The sequence below is a fragment of the Typopeltis vanoorti genome, chromosome 4, assembly GCF_054136105.1.
Source record: "Typopeltis vanoorti isolate ZY-2024b chromosome 4, IOZ_Tvanoo_1.0, whole genome shotgun sequence".
NCBI classification, from domain to species: Eukaryota; Metazoa; Arthropoda; class Arachnida; order Uropygi; family Thelyphonidae; genus Typopeltis; species Typopeltis vanoorti.
Genome location: NC_143552.1, coordinates 78,312,908 through 78,327,262, shown reverse-complemented (window position 1 = coordinate 78,327,262; position 14,355 = coordinate 78,312,908). Strand labels below are relative to the sequence as shown.

Here is a 14,355-nt window from a genome sequence, read left to right as displayed (position 1 = left end):
ACTTATGGATCTGAGAGCTGGGTCAGAAGTAAAACACTTGACCAAAGACTAGAGACCGCAGATATGAGAGTCCTGAGAAAGATTATAGGTGTGAACAGATGGCATCAATGGCAATATCATATTAAAAACGAGGATATTAGGAAAGAACTTGACATTGTCTGCATCCAGGAATGTGTTAACAGAGCTAATCTCAGGTGGTATGGTCACTTAAATAGAATGGGAGAGGAATGATTAGCAAAACAAGTGTTCTCTGCCAGGTTGGTAGCAAAACGACCCAGAGGAAGACCAAGATATAGGTGGATTGATACGGTACAAAGTGCCTTAGATGATAGAAATATAAGTTCTGATAATGTTGGAGTTTTGACAAGTAACAGACTGATTTGGAGGAAAATTGTAGATAGGAAATTAATAATGATGTAAATTTTTCATGTAGCACTATCATATCCTGTACACCCCTTGAGGGTACATAGCAGGAATTTGATGATGATGATGACGATGATGAAGTTAGGAATTTGTGGCCAAAAGTTTAGGTTACCTCCTGATGGGTAAAGAATACAGCAAAAATGGATTCCTCCTCACCTTCTCTTGCATTTAATAAAACTCAGATTCTAAGAAAAGATGAAATTTCTCTTCTTTGAGAAACTTTTACATATGGCCTTCACTGTCACAAATACAATGTATCATTCTTCAGTATCCTATTGCACTCTTAGTGCTACCTTCTACACTCTGAACAACTGTGCATATTGCACAAACAATATACAGGTAGTTCCCACCTTTATGAATTAATTGGAAATGACAGAAAATATCACTGGGTGAATCAGCAGTTGTAGAGGTAGTATAAGATATATTAGGAAGCTTTGGTGCATCATTTTTTTTCAAAGGCGGCCTTGAGTGTCATCTGCTTTGTTGACTTTCGCTTCTTTTTGTTTAAAATAGCTTGAAAGCAAGCAGAAGCATCATTCATTCATTCATTCATTTCACAGGAAAATTTACTAATCGTTCCAATTCTGAATTTTGTGATTCAAAGGATTGCTTGAGCTTTTTTGAGAAGCTTAAATGCTTCTTCTAGGGCTTTTAAAGTGAAAAACCAAGTTGGAGCTTCATATTCGTTATTTTTTTTTGTCTTTTTCTTCTTCATTTCTTTCTTGTTCCTCTAATTCAAGGAGATCATTGGGTGAGAGTTCCATAGTGTGAGAATGAAGCAGCTTATTAACATCACCTTCCGAAACTTTCATTTTCAACTGGTCAGCCATACCTAAGATCGCTTGAGTTTCAGAATTCACAATCTTTGTTGAGTCTACAAAGCCACTGAAATTATCATTAAACTGAGGAAAATGTTTATGCCATACTCCTTTCATAGTTTTTTTGGAAAGTTTAAGCCAGGTGCTTTGTGTTACCCGAATTGCAAAGAGCTTCTTCCAAAACTCTTTGATAGAAAAGTTTCTATCTTTATCAGTTGCTTCTATTAACATTTCAAAAGTCTCTTTGAAATAATGTACTTTAAACATCACAATCATTCCCTGATCCATTGGTTGTAAAAGATAAGTTGTAGTTCGAGGTTAAAAAAGACTATTTTAACATTAGGGCAAATGTATGCTACTGTGATGGATGGCTAGCTGCATTGTCAATTATCAGAAGCATTTTAAATGGAATTTGTTTTTTTCTCACAATAAAGTTTCACTTCGCCAATCTTCGAATAGGGAACCCGTGAGCCAAGCCTACTTATTTGCCTCCCATATTACTGAGAGAGTATCTTTATTAATTCCTTTTAAGCAGCTTGGATTTTCTGATCAATGCACAAATAACTTGCAATCGCCAGCTGCATCTCGGAGGGCGCTCGTGAGGCAACAGTAGCAGCGGTGTGTAAGAAGTGCTCCGGATTCAGATAAGTTATTCTTGAAGTAATTAATTGTATATAAGTGATTGTTTGAGTAAGAGCTGCTATAAAAGTTATATGCTACTAGTATTATTAGTGTGTGGGATATTTTGCTTAAACTTGATTACATATTCGTTGTTTTTGGCCTTAGAGTAGTAACTGGAAGAGGAAAGATGGCGGTGGCTTTGTCAGTGCATGACTTTAACTTAGACTTCAGTCATTTCGTGAAGTGCAAGGGGTGCTACATGTATTCTTTTGATTACATAGATGGTTTGTGGACATTTAGGGATGATGGACGGAGGGTATGTGCAAAGTGTGAGCTAAACGAGGATTTGATGAGTGCTAATGAACCTTATGAGAATAGGTTGAGGATTTGTGGGTTGCAGAAATTGGACGATAGGCGAAGGAGGGGTGATATGATTGAGACATTCAAATTACTGAAGGGTTTTTATAAGATTGATCCAGAAGATATTTTTGAAAATATGACTGGTGGTGGGAGGACTAGGGGCCATGCATGGAAGCTGGGCAAGAGCGTGGTTGACAAGGGTGGTAGAGCTAGGATTTTTACTTGGAGAGTGGTGAATGAGTGGAATAAGCTTCCAGAGTCTGTTGTGGGTGCTACGACCGTGAATGAGTTCAAGGCAAGATATGATAGATACTGTGTGAATGCTGAATAGACATGATGTTAGGGCCTCCCTCGATGAGTCTGTCGACTCCTTGGAGTTTCCCGGAACAACAATAATAATAATAATATGAATTTGATGACAAAAAGTGTTAGTAGCGAGAATGTCGCGGGAAGAATGAGTGTTCGTTCTAAAGAGAAGCATGATGTGAAAGAAAGGCAAAAAATTGTTAAGAAAGCACTGAAAAAGAAAACGAGTGATTTGAAAACCCGTAATGGACGGTAAAAAGAACGAAAGTCAGGTGAATGTGGCGGAAGGGAACAAAATTGAGAGAACGAAAGAAACCAGAAATAGCATGACGAAAGGATTGAAAGTGGGAAAAATGGAAAGAATGAATGAAAGAGAAAGTTGGATGCATGGACCGAAAGTACAAAAACTCAAAAGGATGAATGAGAGTGAAAGTGTGAAGCAGGAGTTGAGAGTTCGAAAATTAGAAAGACTGAATGATAGAGAGAATGTGATGCGAAACTCGAAAGTTGAATTGGGTTGGATGAGGCAAGAGATGAAATGGATGCGGAGTGAAATTAAGAAAATTTGAGCGAAAACGATTAAAACAAATCAAGTTGGTAGAAAACAGTTAACGAAAGATGAGCAAGTGGCGTTGTATGGCGACTCCATTGTTAAAGGTGTGCTGGATGAGAGGATGCACAAGGTATGTTTTGGAGGCGGTAAAATGAGTAGAGTGATTGAGGCATTGGAAAGGAGAAGGAAGTGAGCGAAGGAGTTGATTTTTGAAAAGCCAAACGGTTTTTATCCCCCTCAATTTATTTGGAGTTGTTGGTTTTTAATAGGTACGAATTTGGCAAAGAGCATGTCAGAATGGATATCAGGAGGCTGCTTAGACGGATAAAAGAGAATAGTGTGACAGGAAGGGTAGTAAGCATGTTGCCTAAGTATGACTGTGGGGAGATGAGGTAGCGAGCAAGGATTATGAATGGTATGTTGGTTGAAAAGTGCGAGGAGAGAGGAGTACACTTTGTTAATGTGTGGAATGAGTTTGAAGGACGAAGTGAACAATATGGGAGCAATGGACTGCATTTGAGTGGTTATATGTGAGTCATTTGGAGAGACTGTTGCTGGAAGGTAGAGAAGTGAGTATAGAGAATGAATCAGATCAAGTGGGAAGTGATGTGGAAGAACAGGAGAGTAAGCCAGGAGAGATTGAAGAGGTGGTTATGAATGAGGAGATAAGTGGCATGAGTATGGAAAATGAGAGAATGGGTGTGCAAGATGAACAGGGAAATGGGGAGGCTCGGGGTGGACAGGGGTACACAGCATGAGACAGGTGGATGCTCCAAGAGGAGGTGAGAGCATGTGTAGACAGGAAAGGAATGGGATGACCTGGGATCAAGCAGAAACAGTTGAAACTGAAGAGGGTTCTAAAATGATTAAGCAAAAATGGAAATGGCCCCAGTCGAGCATGGAGAGATCACATTGAATGAGTGTTATCAGTGGACCTAGCTGTAGATCCAGGAATGAGTTGTTGTGTTTATATACAAATGCTAGAAATGTAAGAAACAAGGCAGATGAAATGGTTGCACTAATTGAGTCTGTTCATCCAAAAATTGTTGGGATAAGTGAGACATGGTTAGATGAGGACAACATCCTGACATGAATAGAGATGGAAGGATATGATGTGTTTCTTGAGGATAGAAAGGGCAAAAAGGGAGGGGAGAGTGCTATTGATGATAGAGAAAGAGTTATGTCCATACAAAGTAGAGATGCAAGAGGGAAATGGTTTTGAGGCAGTATGGTGTGAGATAGAGGGAATGAAATACTTGGTTGGATGTTGTTATAGACCAGGAAATGCGGATGGTAGTGATTATGAAATGTATGTCTGCGTGGTTAGCCTAGTGGCTATGCGCTTCACAACCATATGCCTGGGGAAGGAGTGTCCTAGGTTCGATTCCCGTCGACAAAGTGAGGAGCTTAAGGATCTTTCTCAGCAATAGCCAAGTTAGCCGGTCTTGGGCGTGGACAGCAGGGTTTTTTCCCCGGTTTAGGGTTTTTCGCCCCGTAAACAGGCACACCGGCCCCGTGAACACACGCTGCTACAGTCAAAAAATACATTTCCACCTCAGCGACAGGCCAGCTGGGGGTTGTACAAAAAACGTCATATCTACGTAACACGCGGACTCTGCAATGGAAATGGGAAAAACGCACAGAGGAAGAAGTGACTATGAAATGTATGATCAAATTAGCCAAGCAAATAAGAAAAGAGTGATCATTATGGACGATTTTAATTATGGCAATATAGACCGGAATGATGAGGTAGCAAACTGAAATTAAAGAAAATGAGTTTCTTGAGTTTTTGAGGGATAATCACCTCAGACAGTATGTAACAGAGGGCACACAAGGATTAAGGGTCTTGTATTTGGTCATCTCATCAGAGGATGTAATTATAAATGAAGTGTCAAATCAACCACCAATTGGTGAGAGTGACCATGAGGTGATTATCTGGGTGGTTGCCAGCAGTGTGAGGACCTCTGTAAGAAAAGGGTATATATGGAACTACAAGGGGGGGAGGGGATTATGAAGAGGTCAGGAGACAGCTTGCAGGTGTAGCATGGAATGGGGAGTTAGCTGGAAAAGAGATCAATGCAGCTTGGGGAATTTTCAAAAACTATCTAGTAGATGCAATGTCTAAATGTATTCCAAGGGTGAGAAGGTTAAATAAGGTAGGTATGAAATGGATGAATAAAGAGATTTAAGCATGCGATACAGAGAAAAAGGGCATTATGGGGACAGCATAAGAAAAGTGGAAATAACCAATTCCATGAGGACTACAAAGACCAGGCAAGGCAACTTGGTTCGTGAGGGTAGCTAAAGAGAGATATGAACAGCAGTTAGCTAATGAAGCCAAAAAGAATCCCAAGGAGTTCTTTCGATATGTAACCAGCAAAAGAAAGAATGATTATGGAAGGATGACATTGATTGGAGAAAATGGTACAAAGACAGCTGTTGCAGAAGGTGTGGTGGAGATATTTAATGAGCAGTTCATAAAGGTCTTTCAGTCTTGTGAATGTGACTTCATGGAGAGATTGAGAGCAGTTGAATATGGGGAAAGAGAGACTGACTGTAGGTGAGCAAGAGGTGTATGGCGAGTTGAGCAAACTAGATGTAAATAAGGCTCTGGGACTTGATAATATATCACCAAGTATTCTGAAGGAATGTGCCATGGAGTTGATGCCGGCCTTGACATATTTTTTTAATATGAGTCTTGCACTTGGTCAAGTTCCTAAGGAGTGGAAGGAGGGCAAGATTGTGCCACTTCAAAAAGGAGGTGATAGAACTCAAGCATCAAACTATAGGCCTATCTGCGTGTCAGGTGTTGTAGTTAAGTTGTTGGAGAAGCTTGCGATAACTAGGATCCAGAATTGGGTTGACAACAATGGTATTATCTTTGATGGACAGCATGGATTTGCTAAAGAGAGGTCATGTTTTAGTAATCTACTTTAATAAGTAAGTAGATTACTATAACATGACCTCCCTTTAGCAAAGATACACAGTAATATACTGTGAAGGATATCCAGTAATGAAGGATACACAGTAATATACTTAGATTTTGTAAAGGCTTTTGATAGATTATTGCATGATAAGTTGATAGTCAAACCGGAGTGGATGGGGTTGGATATTAGATTAGTGCATTGGATTGGGGACTGGCTATCTGATAGGTATCAACAAGTTGTGTATGGGGGAGAGATATCCAGGAAAAGGGGAAAAGGAAAGTTACTAGTGGTGTGCCTCAGGGGTCAGTTTTACGGCCATTACTGTTTAACTTGCATATTAATGATATTGGAGAAGATTTGGATGGAGATATTCAGTTGTTTAGAGATGATGCAAAGTTGGGATGAACCGTGAAGAGTAGAGAATATTTTGTGGCCTTACATAAATTGACTTGAATAAATTGAGTGATTGGGCATGGAAATGGGGATGTGAGTTCAATGTTGCAAAATGTCATCATCATCATCATCAAATTCCTGCTATGTACCCTCAGGGGGGGTGTACAGGATATGATAGTACTACATGAAAAAAATTACATCATTACTAACTTCCTATCTACAATTTTCCTCCAAATCAGTCTGTTACTTGTCAAGATTCCAACAATATCAGATCTTATATTTCTATCGTCTAAGGCACTTTGTACCATATCAATCCACCTATATCTTGGTCTTCCTCTGGGTCGTTTTGCTACCAACCTGGCAGAGAACACTTGTTTTGCTAATCTTTCTTCACCCATTCTGTTTAAGTGACCATACCACCTGAGATTAGCTCTGCTAACGCACTCCTGGATGTCGACAATGTCAAGTTCTTTCCTAATATCCACATTTATAATATGATATTGCCATTTATGCCATCTGTTCAAGCCTGTAATCTTTCTCAGGACTCTCATATTGGCTGTCTCTAGTCTTTGGTCAAGTGTGTTACTTCTGACCCAGCTCTCAGATCCATAAGTTAAAACTGGTTTGAACACTGTCTTGTATACAGCTAATTTAGTGTTCCGACTAATTTCTCTCTCATTCCATATGAATTTAATAAATTGACTTCCTACCATACCAGGTTTGCTGATTCTGTTGTCTATTTCTATATTTAATTTACCATCTTTAGTAAAAATCGTGCCTAAGTAGCTGAAATGTTTCACTTGTTCCACAGGTTCTCCATTCACAACACAGTTGACATTTTCAATGATTCTGCCTATTTTCCTTGTCTTTGTCTTTTTATTGCTGACCTTCATACCATATCTATTACAACAGCTATTCAATTTAGTTAGAGAACCTTGCATACTTGTAGCAGATTTATTTAGAAGTATAACATCATCCGCATAAAGCAAAGAGCTGACATTAATATCTCCAATTTTGATATCATGTTTAATACCACTTTCCTTTATAATGTGATCCATATAGATAATGAATAACAGAGGGGATAATGTACATCCTTGTCTCACACCAGATTTAACATTAAACCATCTTCCTGTACTTCCTTCAATTCTAACTGCTGACTTACAACTCAAATAAAGACTAAGTATTGCTTGATATAATGCCCCATTGACACCATACAAGTGCAACGTATTGAATAGCTTCTCTCTTGGCACCTTGTCATATGCCTTTTCCAAATCGACAAAACTTAAATACAGATCTTTGTTATATTCCCAAGCTTTCTCGACTATTTGTCGTAAAGTGAAGATCTGATCCTGACAGCCTATATTTGGCCTGAATCCAGCTTGTTCTTCACCAAGCTTTTCTTCCACAATTCTTCTCAAATGTTTCTCAAGTATACTTGCATAGATCTTGCCAGGAACACTCAGTAGGGAAATACCTCACATTTAATTTTATTTCCCTTTTTATATATGGGTATTATGAGAGCTCTACTCCAATCATTTGGAATTCGTCCCTCTGTCCAGGCCTTCTGAACTATGCAGTGCAGCCACTGTAAGACTTTTATACCTCCATACTTGAACATTTCTGGTCGAATATCATCTACTTCTGTTGCCTTTCAACATTTCAGGCCTTTGATGGCTTTTTCTACTTCAAGTATGGATATGTATTCCTGACTGCATACCTGGTCAGTGTTTTTTTACCACTGTGCTGTCATCACTGCTTGTTTCATTTAGCAGTTTTTCAAAATAATTACTCCATTCTTCAAGGATATCTTTTTCTACCGTTTTCATGTCACCTTTATCATCTCTAACTCCTTTTACAGCACTCTTTCCTCCATTCCTAAGCTTCTTCAACAACCTCCAGAATATTTTGCCACCTTCTTGATATTTATTTTCTATATTCTTGCCAAAGTCCTCCCACGACTTTTGTTTAGCTAGTTTTACACACTGCTTAGCTTTCTTACATTTGTCTCTGTATTCTCTAAGAGCACAAGCTGACTTATTTGACAGGAACTTTTGATATGCTTTCTTCTTTTCCTTCACCGGCTCTTTAACTTCCTGTGTCCACAAGGGAGTTCTGATTTTTTATTCTGATTTTGTTTCTTTTGGTCATTTTCTGGTTTTGCAATATTGCTTCTTTTTTACATTGTTGGAAAAGTGAAAGGATTATAGTTAAAAAGAAAACAAAATTAAAAAAATCAGGTGTAATTGAAGAAAACTACGCATAACATACTCACGTCACAAAGGCTTGTGAGTGACTGAGGCTCATTCTACATGGCTGTATCTTTATGAATTTTTTGGGTTGGAATTTTTATTTTAAATTGTGTGCAGCAAAGGTGATTAGGGGCGTGTACGGAGAATTACATACTGCATAATTCCCGTACACGTTCCTAATTGCCTTCGCTGTGCACAATTTAAAATAAAAATTCTGATCCAAAAAATTTGTGAACATACAAATTCGCAAAGTAGGAATTCATAAAGTGAGAACTACTTGTATCTGCACTATTTCATAATACTGTTTATGCATTCAAGGTAGAACACCAAATCTTCTCCAAAATCATCCAGAAGAGGACAATCAATTTGGATAACAGACAGCTCTTTTGTTACCAACTTACTTCATTTATCATCACACAAACTTTCTGTGATGCCTTTTAGTTTTTTAAATACATATCTGAGCATGACATTCAACTAAATCAGCATTCACAACTTTGCTACTTACACAAAATCTCTAAAATCCCAAGGAATGACTGGCCAATATCCATCTATTACACAGTCAACTCCGAACCAGCTATACTATCTTCTCCTCTTTTATCCACTCTTATCTTCTAATTCATTGGAACAATCTTCTACTCTCTAGTTTTCCCAAATGGATACCACCCATAGTATTCAAAAAGGCAATTTTTTTTTCTCTCATTCCAGTTCTTTCTTTAATGTAAGTAGATTTGGCATTCTGTAATGTGTGGGATTAATAATCACCATAGTAAAGTTGGAAGCAACTAGTTCATGAGTGAAATGATAAAGTGACCTGATGTCACCATTTTCTCCTATGTAGATGAATATTGCCAACCATTTGCACAAACTTCAAAGCTTATTGGCTCGTACAGACCTCTAGAGACCAACCATGATATTTTTCTAGCCGTTATAATGCCTCCAATAAGCAGAGTGGTGGTGGTGGTGTAAAATCTTGCATAGAAGGATTTTTGATAAAAAAATTCCTTATATGTCGATTTTACTGGAAAACAAAAATCATACAAAAATATTTGTGGTTAATCAGCGTTTTTTTTATAGTTATGCAATATGGAATTAATTTAAAGTGAATTGTTAAATAATGTAACTGCCAAAATTCTAAAGAACAAAGAAAGTTGAGTGAAAATTAAATTGTAACAAAGGAAAGTTCCAGACGGATTAACTTATGACCTAAGGCAATCACTATCGCGAAGGTCAAGTATATACAGGGTTTTCCTGCCTTAACACAACGACGAAAGAAAGGTGGCAGGTGCAGACCCATGAAACACCCAAGGGAATTAAATCATAGCAGGACCCAAGGTCAAATGAGCAAGATAAAAGGGGAGGGGAGTTCGCAGTTCGTCAGCGGGTTTTTTGTAGGTTGTAGTAGAAGTGAGGTCGATTCAAGGTCCTACATTCCAGCCAACAGTCGCCCGAAATTCGATATAACCCATTCGAGTTTTGAACAGTTCTGGATTTTCAAGCCACCAAGTTTCCTGACATTCTAGGAAATAAGAAGTGATCTCATCATTCTCGAAAAGAAAAAAAGATACCCATGTGTGTAGCTAAGATTGGAATGTAATAGAGGACAGTGAATTCCTTAATCTACTAATGTGGACTAGACGATGATATTCAAAGCAAGGTTTAGTATAATGTTTTTCACTAGAGACAGAATTTGTGATGGAGAATTCTTTCAAGTTTTTTATGTTAATGATACTTGAGAACTGAAGGCATTTAGCTAATTATTGAATTAACTTGTTCAGTTGTGTGAGATAGAATAGCATTAAATTAAGGTGAAATTTTGATATGCTTAACATTGTTTATTAGCTAAACCTGCCCTTTGTTCGCATGTGTAAAACTGCTCTGTGTGCGACTAAATGATAGCTAAAGTAGTACCATAGACAAGCTGTGTTAACAGAGAATTGTTTACTTAAGAGGATTAATTATAATTCCCAATATATCTTGCTGTAGAAGTATAGAGCCTAAGAAATAATTGCATTTAGTATTAACCCTTTTATACATTCAATTTGCATGAATAAATTGTTTTGTTTGTTAAATAATTTGCCTGATTCCTGCATACCAATGCACTGCTCATAAAATTCGAATGTGTGACCTAGAGTGTTAAGTAGCCACGACTGAAAATTAGTAATTTTGCGTTGCTAGATTTAGTAATAAGTAAGAGAGAAAAATTCCGTGTTTTGCTGAGTGTTTTTCTTTGGAAGGATATTCAACTCCTATCTACGAATTTTGATGGTGCAGGCAGAAATCAAATATATTTTCAAAATTCAATTTAGAAAAACGGCACTAGTTCAGACAAAGAGATTAGCTCCAGCCAGAGGCACTTTCTTAGTTCTAAAAGTTTTGCGCACATGAAGAAGCATAATTACGGCCTTCAGACAAAGGGGGGGGATTAAAGTTGAAGGAGAAGATTAAAAATAAAAGTCTAAATCAGGCAACGTATTAAGAAGACTGAGTAACGACTGTTAAGGTTAAAGTAAAGTTAAAGTTAAGATAAATTTTGAACAAAGAATAAAACAAATGTAATAAAATTTACAATGGTGTAGACAACAAAGATTTAATATAAGATTCATTATAAAAACGTAAAATGAACAGTGGTGATCTCCCATCAACATCTATAGATGTATATTTATTTATTTTATATAAATATACTTATACTTGCTTTTCTCTTTTTTGTATATTTTTTATACATATAATTCAGTGATTTATAATTAAGTCTAAATCAAAAAGTATATAACATTTTAGATTATTCATAAAATCTGATTTGTATGTGAAATTGATAATAATACCTCTGCTATGTCTTGGGATGTTTCAGGATCTATCGATGTCATTTCTACATAACCTTTATTAGAACCTATTGACTGCAACACACCAGATATCCCAAAGACCATCTGGAAACCATTTTTGAAATAAATTAATCTGACATAAAACCTCCTGACACACACACACACACACACACACACACACACACACACACACACACACACACACACACACACACAGACAGACAGACAGACAGACACACACACACACACACACACACACACACACACACACACACACACACACACACACACACACACACACACACACACACAGCATTATATAAAACACAAAAGTATATAGATAATTATAATGAAACTACATTATAACAAATGTAAAATGCATTTTACTCCAGAACTCACATATCCTATATCATCTCTGCAATCTTAGCTAGCAATTATCCCAATGCATTGCAGCAAGCATATCATATATGCTTAATCTACCATGCTTCCTTTTCTGGATACATGTGTTATACATCTTCCCTCAGGCTGTTTTCTTCATGTCTACTGTAAATTTACACAAACAGTCCAATACATTCACACAAAAAGATATGTACCACCATCCAACACAAAAACTAGATGGTGCCATCAGCACACTTCAAAAAAAAGCTCTAACAATTTTTTTTCTGAAAAATGAGTTTCAAATAACAAGCAAAACATTTATAAAGAGTGGCTACTACAGGAAAACAATCAATAGAATCCTCAATAAGAATGCCACCAAAAATAAAAGAGATTACATAAGAGCCACAGCCATTTCTTACATTATGGGAACATCTGAAAAAATAGAATATAGCAAAAATATGATATTAAGGATACATCCAATCCAGCCTCAAAATTAAAAAGCTTACTCAGCCACTCTAATAATCCCCTTTCATCCCTTGCTCACCTGGAGGGAAGGAGGATAATACTAATAAATTGCACCTATAAGATACCCTGTGTTTCTCCTAAGTAATGTGCAATTCCGATAAGAAAAGAACATAAAGGACACACTAAGTTAATTATAGAAAATCAGATCTTTCTGATCATGTGGTATAGAGGTGCCATAGAATTACTTGGAAAGGAACTCAGTTCTTACACCACACCAAAATCTGGTTTGAAAGAAAATTCAAAGAAGCCCCCTGAGATGCTAATCCATCATCCCAATCTTAATATTCTTGTTGAGATGGATGATGGATTAGCATTTCAACAGTTCCAAGAGTTTAGAAGGCCTATATGCAACCCATATTGCATCTAGGAATAGGACAACAGAAGAGAAGGACTGCAGGACTACAGAAATCTCCAAACACAAGAAATCAAGACAAATATAAATAAATTTGTATGGTCAATGGACAACAAACAGAACTTACAAATAACAGGAATATAGAGAATTAAACCTTAACAGATAGCAATAAATGTACTTCCACCTAATTACTACTTTTATTATTTGATCTTTTCTCTTCCTTTTTTCCTCACCAAAGGTCAGGCTAGATCAACAGTTGACCAGAGCAGTAATGTTGTAGCTTACTACAGTGTACAGTCGCGTAGCTTGCATCCCAGTGAGAGTGAGTGAGTGTGTGTGTATGTATGTATATATATATGTATAAAGCAAAGTCTGTTTTTGATGTTTACTTATAAACTGAGAACAAATTGACCAATTTTGATGATATCTTCACCAATAGATAGAGGATGTTCCAAAGATGGTTTATGTGCATTTTCATTAATGTACACCTCTAGATTATGGAGCAGTGATTAATTTTATTTATTTTTTTACCTCCGTCTATAGCCTGTGCTGCAGTTTAACAATATCTGGCTATTTTCTGGATATTGTTAATTTTTTTTGATACTGTTAAATTCTATTGTTAGATATTGGTATTAAGGTCTTTCATTATTATCTGTGGCCAGGTATTGTTAAATTCTAAAAAAGGGGATTGCCACATGCTTACCTACTGATTTGGCTCGAAGATAAAATCAGGAGACATGAGATCGATTCCATTATAAGCACTGGGATCCTTCTCCTCAATGTGACAAAGAACTGTTCGATATCATAACAAATCATATGGTGCACGGTCCGTGTGGACCTGTTAATCCAAACTCACCATGCATGAAGCCAGGAAAGTGCACAAAGAGATATCCAAGATCATTTATCAATGTAACTCAAACAGATGAGGATGGATATCCATGATATCATCGACGTGCTCCTTCAGATGGTGGCTCAATTGCTATGATACATAAAAGCCAAGGAACTTTAAAAACTGCACTGTTATAAGGACTGTATTCGTCATACAGTGCCTAATAATCCAGTTTTGTCGCCAATCTTTAAATAATGCACACACACATAAATGTTGAAATCTGCAGTTCCATGAAATAAATCGAATATGTATGCAAGTATATTAACAAGGGCTCAGACCAAGGTACGTATTGTTTACAAAATGAACACAGCAAAGTAGATCTATACCAAAATGGATGATACATCAGTACTTCTGAAGCTGTTTGACGGATTTTATCTTTTGATATTCATGAGCACCATCCAACCGTAGTTCATCTCAGAAATGGTCAAAGAGTATACTTCACAGAAAGTAATGCACTCGGCATAGTGGAGTCACCAAGAGACACAACTTTAACAGTCTTTTTTAAGTTAAGTATCGAAGATAATTTTGTCCAAACACTGACCTATAACGAGGTAACTACATACTACACCTGGCATCAAAACAAATTTCAACAAAGACAGGGTGCCAATGTGGATGGTTATCCTGGTGTGAAAAAGAGCGATGCTCTAGATCATGTTTATATGTATATCCCAATAATACTGATTGCTTTTATTTACAAATGCTCCTGATTCATGTGAAAGGACCAAGATCATTCATCTTGGTATAT

At 37.1% G+C, this 14,355-nt stretch overlaps 1 protein-coding gene across 1 annotated transcript in view; it reads right to left on the bottom strand.

The window, feature by feature from the left end:
• The window catches only part of LOC150107429 (cytokine-like nuclear factor N-PAC), a 421,033-nt gene that overhangs the window by 72,380 nt on the left and 334,298 nt on the right, over positions 1-14,355 (bottom strand). Inside the window, exon 10 of the mRNA XM_090391290.1 lies at positions 11,470-11,571. Coding sequence (XP_090247416.1) covers positions 11,470-11,571 — 102 coding nt within the window. The remainder of the gene's footprint in view (positions 1-11,469; positions 11,572-14,355) is intronic.